Source organism: Phytophthora parasitica (assembly GCF_000247585.1).
Source record: "Phytophthora parasitica INRA-310 unplaced genomic scaffold supercont2.14, whole genome shotgun sequence".
In the NCBI taxonomy this organism is placed as follows: Eukaryota; Oomycota; class Peronosporomycetes; order Peronosporales; family Peronosporaceae; genus Phytophthora; species Phytophthora nicotianae.
This window is the reverse complement of record NW_008649000.1, coordinates 506,540-530,559: the sequence shown is the minus strand read 5'-3', so window position 1 is coordinate 530,559 and position 24,020 is coordinate 506,540. Positions and strand designations below refer to the sequence as shown.

Sequence of the window (24,020 nt, the reverse complement as noted above, 5' to 3'; positions counted from 1 at the left end):
TTGCCCTCAAGTAGCTTTTTTTTGCTAGCTTTAAGTGAGTTCTCTGACGTTACTTTGCTGCAATCTCTGCGGTTAGTCTCACAAGCTGCAGTACTACTGCCATACATCTAAAGCTAAGTTAGCTTTCATTCGAAACGCACTATAATACTACGTAGTATAGTGTGTTTCGACATAATCACATATTATGCGATTATTAGATGGACGAATGCTGTCATCTATTCAGATCGACGGACCTCCTGTTGGACTAAGGCTTCGTCACTGTGAAAGCGTCTTGAACACGTTGAGTCCGGCACAAGCGTCTTGGTAGTTGATGACGGAGGCTCCTCATATCATATGAACAATATCATTCGGCACCTTTGAAGGTTATGTGGGCGTGTGTTGTAGGGGCCAATTACGCCAGACTCACTTCTCCCTGTCGAAACGAGGCCGGCCACCCTCAGAACGAAAACTCCTCCAAGCTGCAGCGCTGATAACGAGCAATACCTCGCAACGACATACTATCCCACAGCCAAGGAGTTGCAGTGGTCCTGACCGAACAATCCGGCACCAAATCTTGTGACCGGAGAGCCAATTCGCCGCCTATTCATCAAGTGGTGGCGGCGGAACAGAGAACACTGATCTACGAGAACACGCTGCGCTTACTCACGAAACACCACAATACGATTTATGAAAATTGTAATTCATTCCGTTCGTAGTGCTCTTGAGACCATATAGTCCACTTTATCTCAAACACCAGCCACGTGGGTCAAAACAACCAGCAACCTAGCTCTCGAGCTCACTTGGCTTGTATTCTCGGAATGTCAGGTTAAGTCTCCCCGAGCGCATACGCAACCAGGACGGCTGTGTGCCGTTATAAACCCTCGTTAGTGCATGCACTACATTCCTCGCTGGGCCACCAAATACCAACGCATCGCCCGATTCAAGGCGGACGATCGGTACCGCCTCATGCGGCTCCGGGTAGTGATCAATATACGCGAACTCGGCCGCACATCCAATTGAGAAAGAAATGACAGGCGAGCCCATACTCATGGCTTCATCGCTCTCGTCTTTGTCAATGTGCATGCCATTCCTTCCTGCCTTCTTGTAGAAATTGACAACACAAATGTCCGGCGTCATCTTCTTGCACGTCCCCATCACAAGTGGGTCGATCACCTTGGCTGCGTCCAGACTGCGTTGTGCATGCATCTTCCAGCTCTCAGGTAGTGCAGGAACCAGTGCATTGTCATGGTTACTGCGTCGGTCTTCGTACTTCTCCGTCTTGACGTTCCAGTGTCGCCCGAGGCACATCTGGTGGAGGCGACACTTGGCACCACTGGCGTACGTAGGCTTATAGAACCCTCCCTCTCCTAGTCCCATGTGTCTTGAATCATTAACCAGCTCTTGCTGCTCTTGAGGCGTTAAAAACCCCTTGAGAATCACCAAACCAGGCAGCAAAACGCCAGTGGAGGCACTGCCGCGAGGAATACCTTTGTGGTTGAGTTCTGAAGATTTCAGTGAGTCATTTTCAACGTTTAAACACTCATTTAGATCAGAAGGTACTGGAGAATGAACAGGGCAATGCGGTGTATTGAGAAACAGGTCCAGCTCGTGCTCATCCGCCGCGTGCTGCAGCCGGTTTGCCTCGATTCGATCAGCTTTGGAGTTCCTCATGGCGAAGCTCACAATATATGTGGCCAACACAATATTGATGTCAATTTTGTGTACGATCACATTGTACGTGGTAGGATGTCGCCGGCAAGTGAAGTGGTGTTACGCGTGCGGGCATATGGGCAGCAGAATGTAGAATTTGCGCTTTCTGGGCCCGCATCTTACGAGAATAGAGGGCCTTCTACCTGGTGGTTGGTCGTCGTATTATTCTTCTGCTCTGGTGGCGTGTTATCGACTGTTGAATGGGGAGTATCATCCTCGTATCGATTACTATTGGGGCTGCTGCTGGCTGTATTAGCCACGTGGGTCTTCCAAGCCTCAGGCAACGTCATAGTCGAAGGTACACTTCTTGAAACGTAATTGTTCAGTTATACTGCTCTGCTTAATACTGATCGATATTTCTTGCTGTGTCAGAGTCGATGCTGGTGGTACCTGCACTCGGAGTGAAGCTGAGCAAGAGGCGACGCAATGGAGCTGTAAGCAGCAAGGTATGATCGAAGACACGCAGGTAGATCCATATTTTACGCTAACCCTTTGTGTATAGTTCGTGGATCTAGATAAGATTTGCGGCGTCGCAGTGAACGAAGCAATCACGTTCTCCAACGTGGTGTACTCATTGGTATTCATGGTCGAAGGGCAGAGTGAAATGATGCTGCCATTCGAGGTGAGTACAAAGATCGAAGACCAGAATGATGATGTACTGACGTGTGTATGGGCAGACGTTTCGACCACGGGTGGTGACACTACAGGAGATTTACCAGGATACAAAGACACTGCTTTTCCCCCATGGTAGTGACCGGAAGATGCGCCTTCCTGAGGGCATCGCACCTCGGACGTGTTGACCTTATTGATCATTGTGTTGCTCTAGAACCAGTTTTGATTGTTGCTACTGCGTCCTGTTTCTTTTTATCGTTTAACCTGTTTGGAATGCTGAGAATCCGCCATCTTCCTTACAGGAGACGGTTGCGAATGTCCTCAAGTTTCTTCAGTACCTCGGCTGGCGTCCGGTCGAGGTCTTCAGCCACGCTAGCCTGCTTCTCCACGCTGAGAGTGCTGAACTGCTCGCACAGATCACCGTCCGTGATGTTCTTCACGGGGATGTAGTACGACCTGTACGACAGGTGGTCGCGGCCGCAAAGAGGAGACTGTTCCTGGCGCATATACATCTCCAAATGGGTGTAAAAATCCACGTCCTCACGCGAGGTAAACGGGATGAGAGCACCAATGCGACCCATGATAGTCGCGTAGATGATCGCCTCAGTGCCACCGGGGACCAAGCTCGAGCGAGCCATGCTGGTCACCACGTCGCCCACGTGGAACTGCGCCACCTGCTCTAGTTTGTTGGGTGCACCATTAAGAAGACCAGAGTCCCACAAAATACGGTTGCCTGTCGGATTGTCGATCTCGTCGGAGACCTCAGACGGGAGTCGAGAGACGAACACGTTACCGAACTTGTCAGCGCCACACAACGTGTCGTAATCCAGCAAGACGCTGCTAGTGATGAAGCGGGGCACACAGTCGTCAGCGAAGATGACCAGTTGGTTCTCGTCCTTCTTGTACTTGACAAAGTGGAAGGACTCGTGCATGTCTGAAGCGTAGATCCGGTCGCCAGCAGCCTTCAGCTCCACCAAAATCGATGGGAAGTTGCGGTTCTCGCACTTGCGCAGCATCTTCTTCTTTCCTAGGTCGTAGATTCGCAATGCTCGTCCCACAGAGACTAGCAGACGTCCCTGGAACTCGCACATGGCGTGCGGAATATCGTCGATTTCAGTCGTGTGCACAAGCACTAGCTGCATGCCTTCGACAACACGGTAAACACGTAGGTAGCCTCCTGCTGGCGCCTTCTGAGGATGTAGTTGCATTTTCTTCACAGTACCCACAATAATAAACGCTTCCCCGCCACGGTCGTGGAACACACAGGCAGCAATGCTGCGGGCTCGCTCATCCACATCCAACTCCTCGCACACAACCGTCTGACATGAAGCTGGGTCAACGATCCGCACACAAGACGCCCACTTGTCCTTTTCAGCAGGAAGGGGGCCACGAGGGAACAGTAACGCGTCATTAATCTCATCCTCCGCTTCATCCTCTAGTTCGTTAGCACTTCGAATGTCCGGGATCTGGAGTCCATGCTGCCTCTTGAACGCAGCACCGTATTCATTGTGATCACTTTCAATAACAACGAGTCGTCGGGATGGAGAGTGCACAACCGCTCTGCGAGGAGTGTAGCGGAGATTACACTTCTGCTGGTTGAAAGTGTCTCCCAGCTGATCCACAGTCAAGATCTTCATGCCTTCATTCGTCAGCGCTACAATACCGCCGGGGCATTGCTCGGAATTGAACGAGCTGGCATACGAGAGTAGCTCACACGACAAAGGGGTGAGGTGTCTCCGTGTCTGGTGGAAGTACGAAATCCATGCACGACTGGAAAGCGCCAGGATCGAGCGCTTGCATTCAACTGCCACACGGAACAATTTAACTGGGTTTGTACCGAGGAAACGGGAGCGAGAGTCCGTCAACGTCGCTGTGATCGGGTCGATTAGCGACTGCTGAAGCACACCATTGTCCAGACCAATGCTCAAGAACAGCGCTTGCGACGAGTGCTCCGAGTCAGGAGTCGACGGTTCGTTCTGCAGCTGAGCCAGGCAGAGTGTGTGAGGGTGTGACGTCAAGGCCAGCGTCGATTTCTGTCGGAACAGCTCGTTCGGGTCCAGCGACAAGATGCGGACTGTGTTATCCCAGCTACCAACAGCCATAAACTGGAAACGTTGACGTCCTTCAGGAACTTCTCCCAAGTCCAAGCTGCAGACTTCGAAGCCGAGATCCAGCTTTCCTTTCTCTGCAAGTTCACCGGACTGGCCCAGCTCAAAGTAAATAATCTCACCGCCAGCAAGCGAGATGACAACCTGACGAGAGTTTGCAGCACAGTGCTCAATCACCTTCTTTCCAGGTGCTTTCCACTCCGTAACAGGCCGGAACTTGGGCACATGGCGGATTCCGTTCGTGTGAATCTGCAGCTTCGAATCGTCTTCTAGTAGCGCCACCAGCAGTGATCCATGGTCACGGAGGAATCCCGATTGAGCCACTTCCTCGACAGTCTCGCCCACTTCTAGCACCAACGTCGCATCTTCAAAGCTCACAACAATGTACTTATCGTACGGGTCCGCGTACGACTCCTTCAAGCACCACACCGCCTTGGCAACACCCGGCAACGCACTTGCTGCCATCTCCGTGACCGGAAGACCATGGCGCAGCACACGCAGCGACGAGCGGTTGTTGTTACCACATAGCGCGTACATCTGCGGGGTCTGTTCATTGGCCAAATCATCCACCAACAGCTGCGTAACGGGACTCAAACTCGGGGACGAACTGGCCAGCGCCAAGTTCGTCAACTTTCTCAACGGGAACGTCGAGAACTCGGTGGGGTCCATGGCCAAACTCGAGCACTTGGCTGTATCATCTCCCTCGCCAATACTCAAAAACTGGAATAAATAGTGGTTCGAGAACTCGGACGCGCAGAAGAGCAGCCCTGTCTTGGTGATACACATGGATGACGCCACTGGAACAGTGTCGAAGAACTGAATCTTGATCTCTTCCACAGCATTACCCGAGTAATCCAGCGAGATCTTGTACAGATCTCCCAGTTCGGACTGCAGCAGCACGAAGAACAGGTCTCTCTGCTTGTGTGTGGCCGCCGAAACAATGATAATATCTCTATGCTCGCCTTCACGTCGTGGGATGGCGCATGTTAACTCTGGGTGGCCCTCGTTCTTGTACTGCACAGTGCTCTCCCCCAATACCAACACTCCTCCAGGTCCGTCACCACCTCCAGGGACGGCCACGAGCATATTGGCGCTCCTCACGACCTGTTCACTCCAGCGTCTGGTCACGTGATTGAGTCCCAAGTCCAGTTCGTAGTACACCAGCGTCTTCACAGCTTCTCTAGCTGCTTGGCCACTGGGATCAGCGTCTGCCTCGGCGTAATCCAGCTCCAAACAGGCAAAGATGGGATTCTCAAAGCCCACGTCCAGCCCCACAACGCCCAAGTGGATGGCGTTGGAGCGATGCGCTTCCAAAGGCGACGAGATAGTGAGACGACTGGACGCGTCGCGGTTCATAACATAGACCAGTTGCTGTTTCTCCACGGCTCCGATGAGCACGGCACGGCCCTTTGGGTCGGCAGCCAAGTACTGGCCCGGTGTGATACGCCTGCAGCCTGTTTTACCGTAAGTTTCACTCTGTCGGGCCTCGAATCGGCTGGAAGTAGGGTTCACCTCGAGTACCACGATCTTTCCTGAGTCGGAGCCTACCACGAGGTAGTCTCGGTCTCCTCCTGTGAGCCGGAAGGGCTGGAGAGCGCGCACAACCCCGAAGACTTGCGTCGAAATGATGACCTCCAGTCGCCCCGCCTCATCCGGACGCAGCAGCTGCAGCACGTCACCGCGAGCCACAACGAACTCCTGTGCCTGCGGGGCCGAGAAGTTGCCATACACGGCCAAGTGCACGCCCGTGGGTGGCTGCAGCGTCAGGTTCAGGAGGTGCATCGCTGCGCTTGATTGGAGCCAAAATGCGGATTGGGGAAGGTTGGTGTTTCGAACGTAAAATTAAGTGTTACACGTGTTATTGTGTTCAACACGTTTTCACTTCAAATTGAAGTGGTTGAGTTACAGCACGATCGTTGGGACGAGTCTACCTCGTCCCGCTCGGATGAAGAATGTCTCCTCGCTGAAGGTCACAACAGTTTGTGTCATGAGCAGTGGAAATCGCAAGCGGAAAGCGGACGGCGCGATGAGCACAGTAGCCACCTGCCGGCAACTTCTGGAGCAAGAGTCTTCCCGAGACACTGAAATACAAGATTTAAAAGCGGAAGTGCAGAGACTGACAACTACAAACGATCGTCTACGGCAGCGCGAGCAGGGGTTTGACGCAGATGAAGCCCTCGCCCGACTATCGACGTTATGGGTTACCGGTGACGACGGCCTTCTGCGGAGCACATTAGCTGGGCGTGGCAGATCGCGTACAATGAAGTTGCGAACGGTGACACTGTCGAATCAACCATCGAAGGGACCTGCTGGCGAAGAAGCTAAGCAGGGTGTGCAAGCAGCTCGGACGCCAAGGAAGAGAGGAGGGAGTGGCTACTCAAGCGCTGTCTCCGATGCTGGCACTGATGACACTGACGAGGACAAGACACAGGCTATAACTCGACGTCGAAAGCATAGAGCGAGCTTAGCCTAGTGTACTTTATGCTATGTGCTTGCTATCCTATCTGTTTTTAAGTAATGTATTAACTGTCATTTCTTAAAGCTTGCATGACTGAGAACTAAAGCATTCTTTGAAGTTTTGAGAGGACAGCGCAGTGTTTGACAGGTGAAGGGCTGACTCGCTTACACGGGATATGGCAGTAACAAACACAGACGCTGAAATGGGTCAATTGAAACAGCTGAAGCAAGCGCGCGGGAGTGAATGCCGATACACTCGACAGCCCAGCCCCGGTTGTGCAGAGTGAATAAGTTCACCGACACGGACTAGTATCCTGAAGATCTCCGTGCGATTCAATTTTGGAGCTCAGTGGCAGCTCGACTGTCCGCTGATACATGCATTTACTCTGAAACAGGTCATCGGCTGTGCCCTCTTTGAATGTACATGCATCCTTCCCACACGTGTCATGAAATGATTGCACCGAACAAATCAATCCCACCTTGACATCGATTTCGTAATGGAGGAAGAGCTCAAGAAACTGCAGGCGCGGGCCGCGCAGGAATGGAATAAACTCCGCAGTATTGCCGCCAACCCACAGGAATTATTGCAGCACCCTTCGGCCCCCTTTGTCTGCAGTGCTTTCGTGCTCGGTATTGGTGTAGGTCTGGCCATTCCTCGTCTGAGGCAGCCGTTCCGTCGGTTCTCGACCGTGGAGGATCTCCCCAATAGACTTTTCCATGAAGAAGGCAAGATCAAAGCTGTGGCGGTGAATTTCAGCGACGGCGACACGTTCCGAGTGCGTCATTTACCGCTGTTCCGAGGGGCCGGGAGATACGACGGTAAACTATCGGACCACACACTGCAGATCCGACTTGCGGGCATCGGTGCGTTGCAACCTCAATGCTACAATAGCTTAGACTCTGATGTTTTTATTATGGATAGATACACCGGAGACGGCCAAGTTCGGCAACCCTGGTCAACCATTCGGGGATGAAGCTAAGCAGTGGCTCACTTCGACGTTGGAAAGCAGGAAGTTGACGCTCACACTGCTGCATAAAGACCAATATGCTCGTGCAGTGTGTATGGTGCAGTACGGTTGGTGGCCTTTTAGACGTGACGCATCAGAGGAGATCCTCAAAGTCGGACTGGGGCAAGTGTATCGCCAGGCGGGGGCAGTGTACGGCGGTAAACAGGAAATTTACGAGAAGCTGGAGGAGAAGGCGAAGAAGAAGAAAAAGGGGATTTGGAGTCAAGGCAAGAAGATGGAGAGCTCCAGTGACTACAAAGCCCGCATGCGTGCCAGTTAGACTTCGAAGTACTAGCCTGGAGTTCTGTGCGATGATCCAAGCTCAAATTTGTGCAATTGGTGATGCGGTTGCGCTGGAGTTGCCCAATCGTGACAAGTTCGCTTCATGGTTAATTACGAAGCAGGTGAGCTACATTTTTGCGTTGGTTTGCTGTTTTATTTACCACTGCTGATACCGCACTTTGCACCCAGCAGAAGGAGGCACACCTACGAGATGGTAGTGCTTGTAATATTCTATCCACTCAATTGTTCATATACAACTTGTTACCATTACAAGTTCTCGAAAACTAACAGTGACGCAGCCTTATAGCCCAATTGATGATTGATGGGGTGGATACAGTTGGGACAAAGCGAAAATTCCACGTCACCTCACGTCACTCTTCTCATTTCCTCCAGTTCTGCTCTCAACTCATTTTTACAGTTTCTTCACGATGGAGCGAAGAGACCGCAAACGTAAGGCACAGGAAATCTCCGAGTCCCCGCAATCTGTGTCGGAGACGATCCACGAGCTCACGTCCGTCTTGGCTGAGAGTGACGCGATACTGCGGGCGGAGATCAGTGAGCTGCGAGATGAAGTAGGCAAACTGGAGAAACATCTGAGCGACAAAGCAGAAGAGTGCAACCGCCTCCAGTCGATAGTCGACTTCTTCCATCCTGACGCTATCATGGATCGGATCCACTTGAAATTATATATTCACGGGGACCACTCGATGCTCCGCAGGGCGATTGATCCACAATCGCGGGCGCTAAGAAGCACAGACGCGCGAGGAGATCGGTATCTCTTTCTCAGCGAGACCCCGGCCAAGAAAAAGAGCAAGACGGCTAAAGCTAACGAGTTCTCGCCGAAACATGAGGACGAGAAGGACGTGACTTCGATGATACCAGCAACAGAACCCGTTGCCGCCACAAACGCCGATGACGCTGAAGAGAAACAGCAGGACGATGAAGACACTCAAGATGAAGATAGTGCTCCAGCGACGTTCGATCTGCAAGCACAGTCCGCGACAGCATCGCAAAAAGAGATAACAAGCGACACCGTGATGGAACCAGCTGCCGAGATTGACGGTATGAACCCCGATGGAGTGCCTGGCGTAATGTCTAGTTAAGTTCTGCAGATTGAAGGCCTCTAGGCTTGCAGCTTGTCAAGTTTTCAATTAAGTGAGCGTATCATTAAGCACTAAAAGCTTTCACTCTCAAAACCCCAAGTTCGTGAGATTTCTATATGCCAGGAATGCTCCATTGTTTCAAAAATTCTGTGAAAAAGAGAGGTAAACTGCAATGCCTGAACCCGATGGCGTGGGATACATTAGATGTCAAATCTGGACAATTTGAGCGTAACCTGTCAGTAAAGAAGATATGCTGCGTATAATGCATTCCTTTCGTCGTGTTCGGTCTTATGCTTGAATGAAGCCGGCATGGCTACCAGAAACTTTCAAATTATAGTCTCCTTCGGCGTAAACTACAGGTTGAAGGCTTCTTAGCCAGTATCTCTAGACGTTTTTCGGGCAACGGAAGGCAAGTGATGTAGTTTCCGCTTTCTATCTTCACTAAAATTTGTTCCTCAGTTAATATTATGCACAAAGATAGTCGAAGTCCATCACACAAGCTTGCCAACCCACAGGAATGCGCCGATCTTAATTCGACGGAAGGTCTCAGCACTCTCTTTCATCTTGGCAGACGTTGGCTGAGCATAGGATACGAGTTCGATGGTTGATAGCTGTGTCCACACAAGTCAAAAGCTCTGTGCTGCCAAAACTGGCCTCGCTATTATTGGTTTTGTCGTCAACGCTATTTCTCATCTTGCAGTACAGGAGAGCGAACTGCAGTAGGGGTCTCTCCACCATGGGCAACTCAGCGCTGTCGCGGGAATTCTCGGGTCGTCGCTTGTCGACGGAGGAGCGCGAGGCCATGAAGCGCTTCGGTGAAGAAGAAATTAGACTTCTACGCGAAACTTTCAAAGGTCTAGCTAACGGCAAAGACGGTATTAGCGTGGACAAGGAGACTTTTCTCAAGTGTTTTCCTATGCGTGGATTGCTGGGCGAACGATTGTTCGAGGTGATCGACAAGGATGGCTCCGGCTCCATCCACTACAATGAGTTTGTCTATGGACTGGCCATTCTTTTCAGAGGATCAAGAAAGGAGAAGCTTAAATTTATCTTCGATCTCTACGACCTCAGCGAGTACGTTCCTCTTCAGAGCTGTATCCATCTTTGTCTAACTCCGAGTGCTGTCTAGGGCTGGATCAATATCACGCCATGAGCTCATGACGATGCTGCATCAGTTCCCCGAGTCGGCGTTGGATCTCATCAATCCGAAGACTGAGCATGAAGAAACAAACAATTCTTTAGAAGTATCAACCCCGGTTAATATGGTGCGTACAATTAGTTTTATACGAAAGTTTGTGAACACGGCTGACCTGCTTTTTGTTGTGCTTCTTTAGATGGAAGAGGTTGAGGCACTAGTGGACATGGCATTCCCATCTCCGTCCACTCCCAGCACACGTCTAAGCTTTGAGCAGTTCTGTCACTGGTGTGAAAACACCCCCGGGGTTACTAACGTACGTCATCCTTGCAGGAATATCTCGCTATTGATCTCTCATCACCGATATTGTTTTCATCCCCGCAGTTTCTAATGAGCGTCCTACCTGTGGAAGATCATGTGCCGAGGGATGGTAACTTAAGTCCCCGTGGTAGCAGTACAGCCCCTGTTGCACCAGTAGACGGGTATGCCTTCTGTATTCACAACAGATACAGTGAACACAGTCTAACTATGTGGTGATACAGGTCCACTTTACCCCCTGGAAGTCCCTGCCCTGGCGAGCTCGGGGACCTGCGTAAGAAACACAACTCGTTTGCCAACCTACACATCAAGTACGTTTGCTAGAATGTATATCTATTTTTTATGAATAGCTGACAGAATCATAATGAACCTCTTCCAGCCGAACTGCTGCGAAAGCGAATGCTATCCCCTCAGCGGATCCATCAAACCGTAAAGAGTTGGAAAAGACTCGCAATCTACTGCAAGAAGCCAAGTGTTCCTGCAATATCGAGAGTGTGACTGTCAAAATTCAAGTTGCGCTAGCTGAAGTGGATCGCCTGCTCTCACTACCCGCAGGGACTTCAGGAGTTCTAAAGTCCGAATCGAGAGGTGGCTCCTTCACGAGTTCTGGTGGAAGTCCAACGCCTTCACAAGCATTAGACGAACTTCCAGGAGTGACGTTGATCGAGGATTCCTCCAGTGTCTCTGGAGACTTATGGAAGCGAGGCTCGCGTCTACGAAAGATGATCAAGCGCCACTACGTGCTACAAGGCAACTTCCTATACTACTACGCGTACGTCCACACTACTATTTCATGTTACGAATTGCTACAACTGAGTCGATTGTAATATTTGTCGTTCAGCTCTCCGGATGATACGGCACCTCGTGGGGTGGCATTTTTGAGTGATTGCTATGTGGAGGTACAACCCGAAAAGAACGAGATCGTGGAGAAAGGTGTGCACTACTATGGAATTGATATTGTACCGGAACCTGGTAGTTCACGTGAGAAGCGTACAGTATTTGCTCGCTCACTTGACGCCCAGAAACGTTGGGCAGCAGCACTCCGAAAAGCTACTGACAAGATTTCAATTGAAGAAGTATACAACGTCGGTGCGCAACTTGGTCGTGGACGATTTTCCAAAGTTTGCGAAGCCACACACAAGCGTACAGGCGTCAAGTCGGCAGTGAAAATCATCGACAAGAGCAAGTTGCAGCCCACTGAAAAGGAACTTTTACGCACGGAGATCGCCATCTTGAAGCTCGTTCACCACCCGAACATTATCCGACTATATGATGTATACGAGGATCGCCAATACATCTTCATTGTCACGGAATTAGTGTCAGGTGGAGAATTGTTTAACCGGATCGTCGGTCGTGCACGATACACCGAGGCCGAAGCTCGTCTGGTCATGCGTCCACTACTTGAAAGTGTCAGCTACTTGCACCGATTGGGAATTGTGCACCGAGACCTCAAGCCAGAAAATATTCTCTGTGGTGAGGCACTGACGGATCTCAAAATTGCGGATTTCGGATTGTCAAAACTTGTTCATCCGGAGGAACTTATGAAAATGCCTTGTGGGACGCTTAACTATGTGGCTCCAGAGGTGCTTGCACTTGTGGGTTATGGCCGTGAAGCCGATATTTGGTCTCTTGGGGTCATCATGTATCTACTGCTTCGAGGTGAACTTCCTTTCTATGGGAAAGCGAAGAGTGAGGTCATCCAGAAGACTTTGCATGCTGAAGTCAATCTAGAGACGGATTCGGCTTGGAGAAGTGTGTCTCCATCTGGAAAGTCCCTACTAAGAGGTTTACTTACGAAAGACCCAGCACATCGACTTACGGCACAGGATGCTTTACTACACGAGTGGTTCTTGGTCAAGTCTCCAAAGGCCCCGGTTAGTATTACTACGGGTGGTAGTGTGGTAAATGTAGCTTCACCGCCAAAAAACAGACAATAGCAAAAGCAGCTAACAGTAAGCCTAACTTCATGAAATATTACTTGTATTTGGTTCTAATTCTTCTAGGTTGTTCATCTGTAGATGGCGGCGTTAGCTCTTTGCAGACGGCGGAAGTGCATCTCAAGCACATTGACTTGAGTTGAAGAGGTGAATTTGGCTTGTAGATCAGCAATTGCCATGGCTCGTAGTGCGGTTTGCTCACTGATAGATGCAACGGACTTCCGTCGGATGTTAGCTTTTGCAAGTGACGTGGGCTGAGCTATTGGTCCACTGTTCCGAGCTATCAGGCGACGATGGCGGGGCGACAAAACTGACGGAAGCGACGTTAAGGGGTCAACGCTGCCGCACCCCAAAAGAGTTGGCTTCTTTGGCGAAGGTATAGTCTGTACGTCTGTCGGGCCATGCACGAGTATCGGTTGATCTTGAGATAACCTTCGTATCTGCCATTTTTCATGGAGCATCAATACATTTGACAGCGAGCCAAGCGATGGGCGGTGACGTCCGCAGTACTTACAGTATCTTCCTCCGGGTTCGAGAGCCCCACAGTTAGCACAGCAAAATCTCTCGCGTAATTTTATGAGAACGTCACGGAACCACAAGCGTGTAAGATATCCTCTTGCATGCCTTTGAATTATAGTAGCCGCTGCATGACTTTGACTGCTCAAAATTTCTTCCAGTTTGCGACGCTTCAACCTCACACATATCATCCTTGCTTGCCAGCCACGGATCACGCGCTGTAGTTGTAAGCAACTTCTAACAACTCTCCCATTCCGAATTCTAGTTTGATGTCCACGACAAACCCGTTGCAAGGTTATAGCAGATTTATGCGCTATGTTCAGTTCGCGAATTTGAGAGTACCAGCGGGATGAAGCCACTCGCAATATAGCTAAGTGAATCGCACTATCCAGCTTCATCAAACCGTCTCTCATGCGTCGTCGATTTCGAGCGATTCTCTTCGCCTCTTGACAAAGTCTGTGCGCTCGGTAAACTTCAGTGATTCTCAGCGCGCTACTTCGAAAACGTTGTGATTCAAGTTGTTGTCCCCTCTCTCGAACTGCAGCTCTCGCCTCGCAGCGTTTCCGTAGCATCCATCGCCGGACACAACCAAGGAGTTTTTCACGTGCTTTTGCCGCGGTATGTTCCTTCTTCATGTGGCGAGACTGTATACACAACCTGAGCCAGTCGTGCACTAGCGTATGCTTACGATTTTCCTCCTGTTGCTTCTGCTGTCGACGAAGCGTGTCAAATCGCTTGATTTCCTCTATTTGCCGCTTGCGAGTTACACAGCGTTGAAGCAGTTCATCTAACCGAGTCTCAAAGGTCCCAATTTCTTGCAGATAGTTGTGAATCGCTCGTCGCTTGGCATATCGAGCATAACTCTCCTCGATCACGCATATTGCAGCTTTTCGCAGATCTCCACGTAGTCTCTGGACTTCCTGAGCGTGTAGAGTCTCCTGGCGCCGTAATAGCCACACCTGTACTTGTCGTTGCAGTAACATTGCAGCCAACTCTCTGTCTCGTTGTTGACGTACATTGCTCTTTCTTTGCTGTTGTTTTGTATCCTCTTCATTATTGCTTACCACCACTTCAACCTGAGGCTTCAAGTGTGTTATCGCGTCACGTTTATTAGGAGAAGTTTTACCCTTGGGGACGACCAACGAACCATGCAAGCCGCAAGGATCCACAGAAGACGTTGATGCCATCTTTAACAAAGTAATTATGCACCACGAAAATGGCTACATAAATAGTCTGCGGCCTGTGATTGGCTGACAACTTCAACTTGACCAGTAACGGCGTAGACTCGGCGTTAACTTCACATTTGTGCAATGGCGCTGCCTCCTCGAGGTCATTGGGATGTGACGTATCTAAGGGCCAAGTACCCGTGGCTTCGAGTGGATCAACAAGCTCTAGAGGAGTTCCGCTCCCCCTTCGACTGGGTATCAGACGATTCGCGTCACTCGCCAACACGTTCAAATGACGGTGGAAGTGACGATAAAGAGCGAATTCGTGCGCCGCGCCGAAGAAAGACTAAGCTAAAACCTCGAAACAGAAGTGAGGGTCAGCGAAGGCATCGAGGAAAGAAGCGGGTGAAAGGCAGCGCGATACAGCGAAACCATGCCAGACTCTTCCCCCAGCAAGAAACTACCGGCATTCCGATGAATAATGCCCCATCGACTGAAGGTTTTGTCATCCCGCCGCTTGATTTTTCAGGAGATGGCTTGCCACTGATGCCATTATTATCAGCTTCAACACCGATAATTCTTCCTGGTCAGAATAGCCTAGAAGACTCAGATTCTGTGCTTGAAGTGCTGCAACAAGATCACGACTCGCTCCTGCAATTGCGACAGAAGAAGCCGAAAAAGCGCAAGAAGCAGACGAATCTCCTAACACTGCGGTTTCCGTCTATTACGCCGAAGTCACTGGGATCTGTATGTAGATCAGGGTCCATGAAACGGAATTCAACTCAAACACTGCTCGACAAATACTCGCAACAAATAAAGCACCTGACTGAAGAAGAGCACAGACTAGAAGAAAACGTAATGGCGCGCATATCTGAAGAAAAGGCCCGTCTCCCTCTTACGATCCTCTTCGAGCGCAACCTCATGCGGCGGTCGGACGCTCAACAAGACGGTCTTCGTATCGTGACTGCGATTTTTGCGAAACTCCAGCATCGAATCCTCTTCAACAGCTTCCTCCGATGGAAAGAATTCCTTGTAGCCGCTCAACACGAAGAAAGGAAACGCGAAGCTCTTCGTCAAGCTCAACAGCGTGCTGTGGCTCTCTTTGAACGAGTCTCCAGCGACGCTCACATTGGGACACTCGCAAATGGCTTCGAGCAATGGAAAATAGCTACGCACAACATGATCCAGCACGAGCGGAACCTCGCCGCCTCTGTCATTCAGAACGCAGTGCGAGCTCGTCGATCAAGACAACACTTGGAATCGCTTCGTCGAGCAGCTCAAGCGCAGGAGTATCGTCGAAATCAAGCCATACAATCGCTACTTCGCTTCGAACACTACGGTACGATGATGAAGTGGAGCACTCTACGAATTGGCTGTGACTTTACCAAGCAGACGCGTGCTGCACGAAATATACAGCTATTTCTCCGTAGAGTGGCTGTTCGAAGACGTATTGCTTGTAGAGTAATGCGACGACAAGGGGCAGTTCGAATCCAAACGCAGTGGAGATCACATCTAGCTCGACTAGAAGTTGAGCGTCGTCGAACAAAACGAGCCATTCGCTTAGCTATCGAGTGTAAAGCTGCCGTTCAAATACAACGAGCAGCACGAGGTTTTCTAGGTCGAAAGAAGGCGTCTCGAAGGAAAAATTGGCTAACGAAGGCGAAATTTGCGGTTCTGCGTGTTGAAATATGGTGGAGACAGCAGTGGTTTCTAGCAATGTTAAATCTAAAATTTAGAGCACGGAAGAGATTAATCGACGACGCTCGAGCTCGTGCTGCAGCGGAGGAAGTCGCACGATGTCACTGGAGATCGGTATTAGCAGTACAGTGTGTGGTACGAGGCCTACTCGCACGGAAAGTGTATGCTCGAAGGCTAATAGCTCGTCAAAAGGTACAAGCAGCGGTGTTTCTACAGCGCTTCTGGCGTCGACGTCGTGGCTTATATGCATTGGGTTTACGCTTTGCCGAGCGCCGCGACCGAATTGCACAATGTCGCTTGCAATCTGCTATCGTTATCCAGTGCGCATTCCGTTGTTCTCGGGCGAGATACCAACGGTATCTTCTTGTCGAGGAGAAGGAAATGCGACGAAGAGCTTCGACTGCAATTCAACGTCATGTGCGCGGAAAAAGAGCTCGAAATCTCTACCGACAAGCTCGACACGCGACGTTAGTTATTCAATGCAGTATTCGCTGTGCTTTGGCGCGACGTCGACATGCTCGACGACAAGCAGCAGTTCACACACTTCAGCATTGGATCAAAGGCGTGTACTCTTGTCGAGCTGCTCGTCACATTCTCGATCGATTGCGAGTCGAAGCACAGCGACGAGAAGCGTCTATTATCTTCATTCAGAAGCTAGTTCGTCAGCGCGAAGCTCAACAAACTGCTCGTTTGTTTCGTGAAGCTCTGAACATTGTGAAGATCGAACAACAGAGATACTTTGGCAGCGACAGTGACGGTGTCGGCTGGACAACGCACCAGGCTTCGTCAGAGTTGTTAACATATGTGACTCAGCGATTTCTCGAGGATGATTCTTGCTTTACAACCAAAGAGTTACGATGGTTACGCGCTCAAGTTCAGGCTGGATACGAACGTTTGGCTCGGGAAGATCGCGCTGCTGTGTATCTGCAGCGTCGATATCGAGGTTACGTCGCTCGAATGGGTTACTGGGTCTATCGACTGCAAATGGAGGAACTACGTCGTCTTAAGGAGAAGAAAGCGATTGTGATTCAAAGTAAAGCAAGACGATGGCTGGCTAAACGGTATGTACGTCATGTACGTGAACAGCGAAGGTTGGCTGAGCTCAAGGAGGAATATATTCGAGAACGCAAGCGCAAGGAGGAGGAACGAGTCTGGAAAGAACGGTATGATCGAGAGCAGATGGAGCTATGTGTGCAGCGAGCACAAGAAGCTGCAAACCAGATTCGAGAAGCCCGAAGAGAAGCGGATCTGGCTCGAGTAAAGGCTGAAGCAGCTGAATATCGTGCGAAGGAACTAGCTGCGGAACGTGAGATTGAAGGAATGTTGAAGAATCCCGTGATTAAAGAGAATGATGACAAGAAAGAAGAGAATAAAGAAAGAGACGAAAAGGATCCATGGATTACACTCAAAGATGATTATGGTAATGTCTACTATTACAACGAGAGTACGGGGGAAAGTAGCTGGGATCCTCCTCCAAAGAGACCAAAGACGCCAGAAAAGAACACAGATGATATCTCGATAGAGCAAGAGAGTCCAAAAGAAACAAAAGTGGAAGAGATTGACCCACTCGAGGAAGTTCTCCGCGAGGGAAAGTGTATCAAATGTCAGCAAGATCAATCGACAAAACGATGTTTGGACTGTGAAGATAACAAACGAGCGTTCTATTGCACCTCGTGTTTCAAACATCATACTAGTTCGAGTGAAGAAAGCACGGTTTTAAACGAGGTTAAGCACGACTTCGAGGTCCTTCCTGAAGCTGCAATAATGCCTGCGCGATGTGAGTCTGGGATGGAATGTTTAGTAGACGAAGACTACCCACCGAAGGTCTCAAATAACCAAGAGCCATTACAGAAGAATCTAGCTGCATACTACTGCTACGACTGTCCTACTATGACAACATCAGGCTGCTTCTACTGCGAATCGTGCTTCGCTCGTGATCATCAGACAGCCAAGAAGCTTCGACATGTGGAGAAGGCGCTACGATTCCGTCGAGGAGCTCTGTTATGTTGTGATTGTGGTCATTCTCTAGCTGTCCGACAGTGTGAGTCTTGTGGGGGTGACAAGTTCTGTGAAGCGTGTTATACCTTGTCACATACAGGAAGTCAACGTCGCAGTATGAACCACACTTGGGCAGCATTGGATGTGCTTCGAGATCTACTGGAGACGGAGACAGACACTTATTGTGTGGAATGTGACGTCCGTGCTAGCTCTAGACTCTGTAATCTTTGTGGAGATGGTTTGTGTGACGGATGTTTTGACAGAACTCACGCTAAAGGCGCTAAACGTCGACATACCTGGTTGCCGTGGTCTGTTGCAGCTCAAACGGGCGACTGGATCGAGATCAAGGACGAGAAAACTACAATTTTCTACAACGTCGAAACGAAAGAGTCAACAACCGAGAAACCTAAAGTTCTGCTCTCCGGTGAAGAGCGACATCGACTTGTGCTCGCTGAACGTGAGCAGCTACAACGTCGTCGACAAGTTGAGCTTGAAAGTGAAGTGGTTAAACTCAAAGAGCAACTGCGCGAGCTCCAAAATCGGCCGGAAAGTCGAAGTCAAAGTCCAGAAAGGAGCGTCGATACTAATCCCAGTAAATATCCACCAAAACGTGGTGTTCTAAGTAGAATGTTCAGTCGGAAGGCTACCCCTGGAACACAACAACGAGTTGAAGATCTTACGAATCCAGTACAAGCTGGAAAACAACTGGTTAGTTCGACTGGACAAGTGTCGACGCAGGTGGGAGGACTTCCAAGAGCCAACGAACCACGACGGCTGTAGCAGTGTCCATGAAGCTATTTGGCAGAACAAGCAGTGAAGAAGGTGACGCATGAAGCTAATGGAGAAGGCGCTCACGCTCTCGTTCAATCATCAAGGGATTGACCAACAGTGGATGCAAGGCCAATTTTTGGAACCGAGACGTCAATGCTGCGAGGAACATGCTGGAACTGCTCAAGAGCGGGCTGAAGGGCAAGCACGGAGTAAAACAGCTGAGAGCATTTCGGCGATGTCTGTAGCAGACAGAAAAAAGATGGTTGGAAAGACTTGCAGCGTACGCGCTGCAGGATTGCGTAGCCAGCTACATCCATATATTCAAGCATAGAGCTATCAGTAATAGTAGATGCTGGTTTGGACTTTGGAATAATGCCAAAATGACTCCAGAGGTGCCAATTACTATAAATGGAATAATGCCAAAATGACTCCAGAGGTGCTAATTGGAATAATGCCAAAATGACTCCAGAGATACCAATTACTCGACCGCGATCGCAGTTGCAAGACGACAACGACAATGACGCATACTCGCTTCAACAGAATAGTGAAGCCATCTCGGTTGAGGTTGTCGGGTCAGATGCAGCATCGATCACCGACACCCGGTCTATTGATGATATTGAAGGTACAGTAATGGAACTTCTCGGCGACATCGCGATAGATAGTGCAGCGATAGCGATTGAGAAAACCGTATATTGTCGGCTACTCCAGTTTGTAGCAGCTTGGGGATGCTCGGTTATTCAAGAGGTTCTAGATTCGGCTATTGCTCCGACTATAGATACTGACGTGAACTCCAATGATGACAGCGTCTTGAACAATTCTCGGGTACTCCTTGGACGCAACGATTTACCCCTGGAAAATCTGGATCCACCAAAAAGCTGCTCTCTGGATTATTCGTATCAGCGGGGACAATTACCGACCAAAGAACCACAGCAAAGTTACTACGACACTGAAGGTCTTGATGTTAAGGCAGCAACTCGGTCTCACCCTCGTCCTTCTTCGATCGCGTCATCTCGAATGACAATGAGGAGTAAAGTGAGGAAAAAGCAGGATGACACGAAGGTTGTAGAGTTATCTGGTCCACAGCCTGGGGTCCCTTACAGCACAGAAGTTCCACAATTGCGTTCAGCTAGAAATCGTATCGTATCACCTCGGAAGGCGAGTAATATGAGTCAAGCGGAGCAGGATCTAACTATCAACAGCAATGCGGCAGAACTGCAACTCACCATTGATACAGAGTCCCCAGGCCAAGAAAACGGTGAACCCTCTCGCCGTTCGCTGTCACCCTCGTCGATTACATCGTCTCGTCGAAGGCCTCACCCTCCAGGCTCAGCACAGAATGGAAAATCTACTAAAACATTACTATTTGGCGAGAAAGAAGACGAAGTTCAAGTGGAATATGCAGTACTGAAGACATCGCCCCGACGAGTCAGCAGCAGTTCGAAGAGTATTCTCCCCAATATTGAAAATGGACGAATCAAATCACGTTCAAACGCACCATTTCCAGCATTCGGTGTCGCTAATGAGAAGGAATCTTTCAATGTCGAAGAACCGCTGGATCAACTATTCCACGCTATGCCTTTGTCGCCGGGAGTGAAAGTTCGAGTGGGCGAAAAAGCAAACGATGGACCCGACTTGCCTCACTTTGCATCGCGAATGCAACGATCTACCTTCGTGGTAAGACTCTTAATATTTTTGAACTGTTTTCTCCGTGATTACCAGTGCATTCTTGGTTTTCATGTAGCGCATGGAGACGTCTACACTTCAGTCTCAAGTCTCCGATCTGGTTGCTTCGCGTTCTTCCTCTCCAATCAACCAGCTTAAAGTGCAGGAGCTAGGGAGAGGAACGTTTCTCACCGAGACGGCATGGGAATCCTCTCCAACGGAAAGAAGCTCAGCCAGAGACCACGATCGCTTTAATTGTGACAAGGCTGATAGCGGGAGCAAGTCGGATTGCGTGTCTTCGACTGAGCTGACGACGTCGTGTTCGTGTGACTCCTCCAGTTCATTGGTAAGATAAACAATAACACCTCGACAACAGCGGTATTCACAAAGAGTTGTACTGTAGACGCTCTTCCGAAAGTCGACTAAAGTTCACCGCCCATGTCGGTCTTGTAACAAGTCGAACGCCGAATCAAATGGAGCAGACACGATCAACTACACGGACCTCATCAAACAACGAGCTTTCCACGTGAAGCCAACATGTTTGCCATCGTCTCCAGCCAAACGTGTGCCAGGGGTGTCTCCACGACGCGTAATGAGTGCACCAGCTACGTCACGTACGCTCAATCTCTCTCGTCTTCATAGTTCTGTAAAGACTGACGTTCTTGCTGCTGTGACAGCCCTGGCACGACGAAATCTTCTCCTTACCAAAAAAATCTCCCAGTAATCTAGATAGAACAGCACAAATACTCTAGACAAATCGAAGAACAGTAGCGACACTGTAGGTTTGTTCCTTGCAATCATTTCGTGACACTATTTGAGTGAATCCAGCCGCAGTAAGGCCTCCATGTCCCTCTCGATGGCTTCTTGGACGGATAGTTCTAGAGTGGATGCATTGGAATTGTCCGGTGGATGAGAGGGCTCTGCGCCGGATGGTTGCCAATTTGCAGTGCCTGGGGGAAAAGTTGTGGGCGCTGGAACTGCTATAGTATTCCACCGGCGAGAAGCAAAGAGATCTTCAGCATACAAGTCTTTCACCTCCTCAAACATCGCGAGATCGCCCTGCATGTCGCTCGCAAAGTGTCCAGTCTGTTGATTTGGCTCGAGAACTGGCGCTTGCTCGACGGTAGAAGCTGGTTGAGTGTCGGTAGATATACTCTGCTCAACTGGGGCTGAGTTATCGATAACAATCGCGCGCTCTTGTTCAAGCTCTCGGTTTTCGCGCTCTTGTTGCAGTACCTCCTGTGCTTCTTTCAGCTCCTGCTTCAGTTGACTTAATTCAGCGTCATATTGTTCCTGCTGCTGTCTTGTCTTACTCAACATCTCCTCTTGCTGCTCCTTCACTTTGCTCTGCCATTCTTGCTGCTGTTGAAGTAGGAGTGAATGTAATCGATTTAGCTTGTCTTCACCAGCTGCTGCAGAGCGCTCAAGTCGTTCATCCAGCGCTTTCTGCTTGTCAAATATCCGTTCGCTTCTCTCCTTCAGCAGCAGCTCCTGCGCTTCCTTCAATTCCTCCTTCACCCGGTCAATCTCAGCGTCAAATTTCTCTTGCTGCTCGTTTGTTTCTCTCTGCATCTCATCCTGTTGTCGTCTTACAAGTGCTCGTAGTTTATCAACCTCGAGTTTGAGCAGATCCAGCGTCTGCTCAGCCTCCAGACGAGCACGAGTCTCCGCATCAGTGCTCTCCTCCAGCACCGCTACCCGCTCTTCAAACAAAGTCGCCTTCCGTCTAGTAGAGCGCAGTTCATCAGACATTCCCTCGATCTCTTGGGCATCTCGTCGCACTAATTGGCGCAGCTCCTTCACCTCTTCCTCCAACACCTCTCTCTGACGTTGGAATTCTTTCTCTGCTTCCTCGTGCAAAGTCCCCACCTGCAACAGATACAAACATTGATAAATACTATTCACTTACACTTTAATACGTTAGAAGGATTGTACTAGTGTTTCTTCACCTCGACGATGCGGTGAACCAATTTGGCCACCTTCTCTCGGTCTTCAGGGCACAGATCAGAGATTTTTGCTTGGCCTTTACGGTTCTCTGTCGTCTCTAGTGTGGCTTTAGTGCGTATAGAGTGCCGCATTTCTCTCCATCGCGACGGAGCGGGCTCGGTCGAAGCGCTTTTCCGATGGTTGACAGTTCGTTCTGCAGCTCGGTTCGAAGGTTGCTGAGTTCTAACTGACGTGGCTCGTACACGGGTTGTAGCTGAGGAGGTCCTCGACGAGTTGGGCGCAGTTCGAGTAGCTGGTGTTGCTCCTGATCGTCGCAAGACGCCGTTCGATAAGCCATGTCGACGCCATCCAGCTTGTGCGTCCATTGGCCTGATTGAAGCAAAAAATGGCAATAAGCTAATTTGACAATAGCTGGATACGGTAAAATTTACGTTTTGGTAAAAAAAAAAAAAAAAAAAAAAGCTGGCATGAATTGACTTAACTTGGCCGACGACTATTTACAGGATCCGATTGGATAAAATTTCGATTGTGCATACTGCCCTACAGTAAGAAGAAAAACGAGACGTGACTCCAACACCACGATGTAAGTACGCTGAGCAAAAAATACATTATAATGAGGCTAACCACTTGTCTGTCCTGTCGATCTCTCCGCTGTGTCAGTCATTAGCAGGTTTCTGCCGCTTTCGTGGTGTGAAAGGGAGGCTACGAGCTCGGTTAGATTCTGGTTCACGAACTAGCCGCAGCACTGTGGTAAGTTTGATCTGGGTTACTCTGCGCTTCCTTTTACTCGGCTTTAACTTTAGCATCTGATATCCTGTGTTGAACAGCTCAACGGCTTGAGCTTCATCCCGAATTACAGGCAGTGGTAAACCAGTTTTCTCTTCGATCCCACAAACAATGTACCGCATTAGCATCGACCACTCTGACAGTGTTGCTTTCTTTTTTGGTGTGTCTAGGTCATCGGAGGAAATGCTTTGGTAAGGAGGGTATCCACGCCGGATGTCTCCAAACCACCATAGCCTCCACGCCCCAAGAGAATCAATACTAGGAAAATCAAAGTCTTTCGGCAGCCGATGAATCTTCCCACCTCAACAAAAAATTGCGCGTGTAGCTGTAGAATCTTCATGTGCTGGTGCGATAGATTGAGCACACTGGAGACCCACATCTTCCAGCATCGATCTAATTTCAAGCCGTAGCAGCTCCCTTGTAATATTCCCTGCTGCGACACCCTTTTCTTCTAGAACTCTTTCCATGCGTCTTTCTAACATGTCGGGGAGTGCATCAATGGACTTCTGTTGACTGTCAAGTTTCCTATAAAGATCAATGTGCGGTGGAATTCCAGTTGCCTCCATCCATTAAGAGTCGCCATCTTCTAGCATTCCACCAACGCATGTCTAACGGACGGATCGGTAAATAGAAGTGTAGACAGAAGCGGGTGGTTGATCGGCAAATTTTCCAGTAGAAACTCGGTATGCTGTACCAGGGAAGCGAGACATAACTCCAAAATACCACGTAGATTAGATTCACTGGCAAGCCCCGGAAACATAACGTGAATGGTGGATTTTACCAATTTATCGGAATTGTTGATAAAATGTGGCGGTAGAGCTGCAAACT

At 49.7% G+C, this 24,020-nt stretch overlaps 11 protein-coding genes across 12 annotated transcripts; 7 read left to right on the top strand and 4 right to left on the bottom strand.

The window, feature by feature from the left end:
- Positions 1 to 152: 152 nt before the first annotated feature.
- Positions 153 to 1,658, bottom strand: PPTG_08522 (hypothetical protein). The gene has a single exon (XM_008902636.1). The coding sequence runs from the start codon at positions 1,648 to 1,650 to the stop codon at positions 763 to 765; it is 888 nt and encodes a 295-aa protein (XP_008900884.1). The 5' UTR covers positions 1,651 to 1,658; the 3' UTR covers positions 153 to 762.
- PPTG_08521 (hypothetical protein) lies at positions 1,647 to 2,697 on the top strand. Its single transcript, XM_008902635.1, has 4 exons — positions 1,647 to 1,987; positions 2,062 to 2,135; positions 2,192 to 2,311; positions 2,367 to 2,697. The coding sequence occupies exons 1-4, from the start codon at positions 1,726 to 1,728 to the stop codon at positions 2,487 to 2,489; spliced, it is 579 nt and encodes a 192-aa protein (XP_008900883.1). The 5' UTR covers positions 1,647 to 1,725; the 3' UTR covers positions 2,490 to 2,697.
- PPTG_08520 (hypothetical protein) lies at positions 2,079 to 6,225 on the bottom strand. The gene has a single exon (XM_008902634.1). The coding sequence runs from the start codon at positions 6,189 to 6,191 to the stop codon at positions 2,598 to 2,600; it is 3,594 nt and encodes a 1,197-aa protein (XP_008900882.1). The 5' UTR covers positions 6,192 to 6,225; the 3' UTR covers positions 2,079 to 2,597.
- PPTG_08519 (hypothetical protein) lies at positions 5,909 to 6,968 on the top strand. Its single transcript, XM_008902633.1, has one exon. It carries the CDS (start codon positions 6,355 to 6,357, stop codon positions 6,880 to 6,882), a length of 528 nt encoding a protein of 175 aa, XP_008900881.1. The 5' UTR covers positions 5,909 to 6,354; the 3' UTR covers positions 6,883 to 6,968.
- Positions 6,969 to 7,333: 365 nt separating this feature from the next.
- Positions 7,334 to 8,554, top strand: PPTG_08518. 2 transcript variants are annotated; one of them, XM_008902632.1, is made up of 3 exons: positions 7,334 to 7,730; positions 7,789 to 8,277; positions 8,348 to 8,554. In XM_008902632.1, the coding sequence occupies exons 1-2, from the start codon at positions 7,364 to 7,366 to the stop codon at positions 8,151 to 8,153; spliced, it is 732 nt and encodes a 243-aa protein (XP_008900880.1). In that variant the 5' UTR covers positions 7,334 to 7,363; the 3' UTR covers positions 8,154 to 8,277; positions 8,348 to 8,554. The 2 variants fall into 2 exon arrangements, with proteins under 2 accessions (XP_008900880.1, XP_008900879.1); XM_008902631.1 differs by having other exon boundaries at positions 7,789 to 8,554.
- Positions 8,518 to 9,343, top strand: PPTG_08517 (hypothetical protein). The gene has a single exon (XM_008902630.1). It carries the CDS (start codon positions 8,584 to 8,586, stop codon positions 9,256 to 9,258), a length of 675 nt encoding a protein of 224 aa, XP_008900878.1. The 5' UTR covers positions 8,518 to 8,583; the 3' UTR covers positions 9,259 to 9,343.
- A 651-nt stretch (positions 9,344 to 9,994) lies between these two features.
- On the top strand, positions 9,995 to 12,648 carry PPTG_08516 (CAMK/CAMK1 protein kinase; the record flags this gene model as incomplete). Its single annotated transcript, XM_008902629.1, has 7 exons — positions 9,995 to 10,332; positions 10,388 to 10,523; positions 10,593 to 10,709; positions 10,778 to 10,875; positions 10,936 to 11,022; positions 11,091 to 11,483; positions 11,553 to 12,648. 7 exons carry the CDS (start codon positions 9,995 to 9,997, stop codon positions 12,646 to 12,648), a joined length of 2,265 nt encoding a protein of 754 aa, XP_008900877.1.
- Positions 12,649 to 14,035: 1,387 nt separating this feature from the next.
- Positions 14,036 to 14,218, bottom strand: PPTG_08515 (hypothetical protein; the record flags this gene model as incomplete). The annotated part of the gene is made up of 1 exon (XM_008902628.1): positions 14,036 to 14,218. The coding sequence occupies one exon, from the start codon at positions 14,216 to 14,218 to the stop codon at positions 14,036 to 14,038; it is 183 nt and encodes a 60-aa protein (XP_008900876.1).
- A 256-nt stretch (positions 14,219 to 14,474) lies between these two features.
- On the top strand, positions 14,475 to 18,945 carry PPTG_08514 (hypothetical protein; the record flags this gene model as incomplete). The annotated part of the gene is made up of 1 exon (XM_008902627.1): positions 14,475 to 18,945. One exon carries the CDS (start codon positions 14,475 to 14,477, stop codon positions 18,804 to 18,806), a length of 4,332 nt encoding a protein of 1,443 aa, XP_008900875.1. The 3' UTR covers positions 18,807 to 18,945.
- Positions 18,946 to 19,202: 257 nt separating this feature from the next.
- On the bottom strand, positions 19,203 to 22,852 carry PPTG_08512 (hypothetical protein). The gene is made up of 2 exons (XM_008902625.1): positions 22,409 to 22,852; positions 19,203 to 22,328 (listed from the first exon to the last, which is right to left on the bottom strand). The coding sequence occupies exons 1-2, from the start codon at positions 22,769 to 22,771 to the stop codon at positions 21,270 to 21,272; spliced, it is 1,422 nt and encodes a 473-aa protein (XP_008900873.1). The 5' UTR covers positions 22,772 to 22,852; the 3' UTR covers positions 19,203 to 21,269.
- On the top strand, positions 19,257 to 21,183 carry PPTG_08513 (hypothetical protein; the record flags this gene model as incomplete). The annotated part of the gene is made up of 4 exons (XM_008902626.1): positions 19,257 to 20,471; positions 20,539 to 20,805; positions 20,863 to 21,073; positions 21,137 to 21,183. The coding sequence occupies 4 exons, from the start codon at positions 19,257 to 19,259 to the stop codon at positions 21,181 to 21,183; spliced, it is 1,740 nt and encodes a 579-aa protein (XP_008900874.1).
- Positions 22,853 to 24,020: the final 1,168 nt, after the last annotated feature.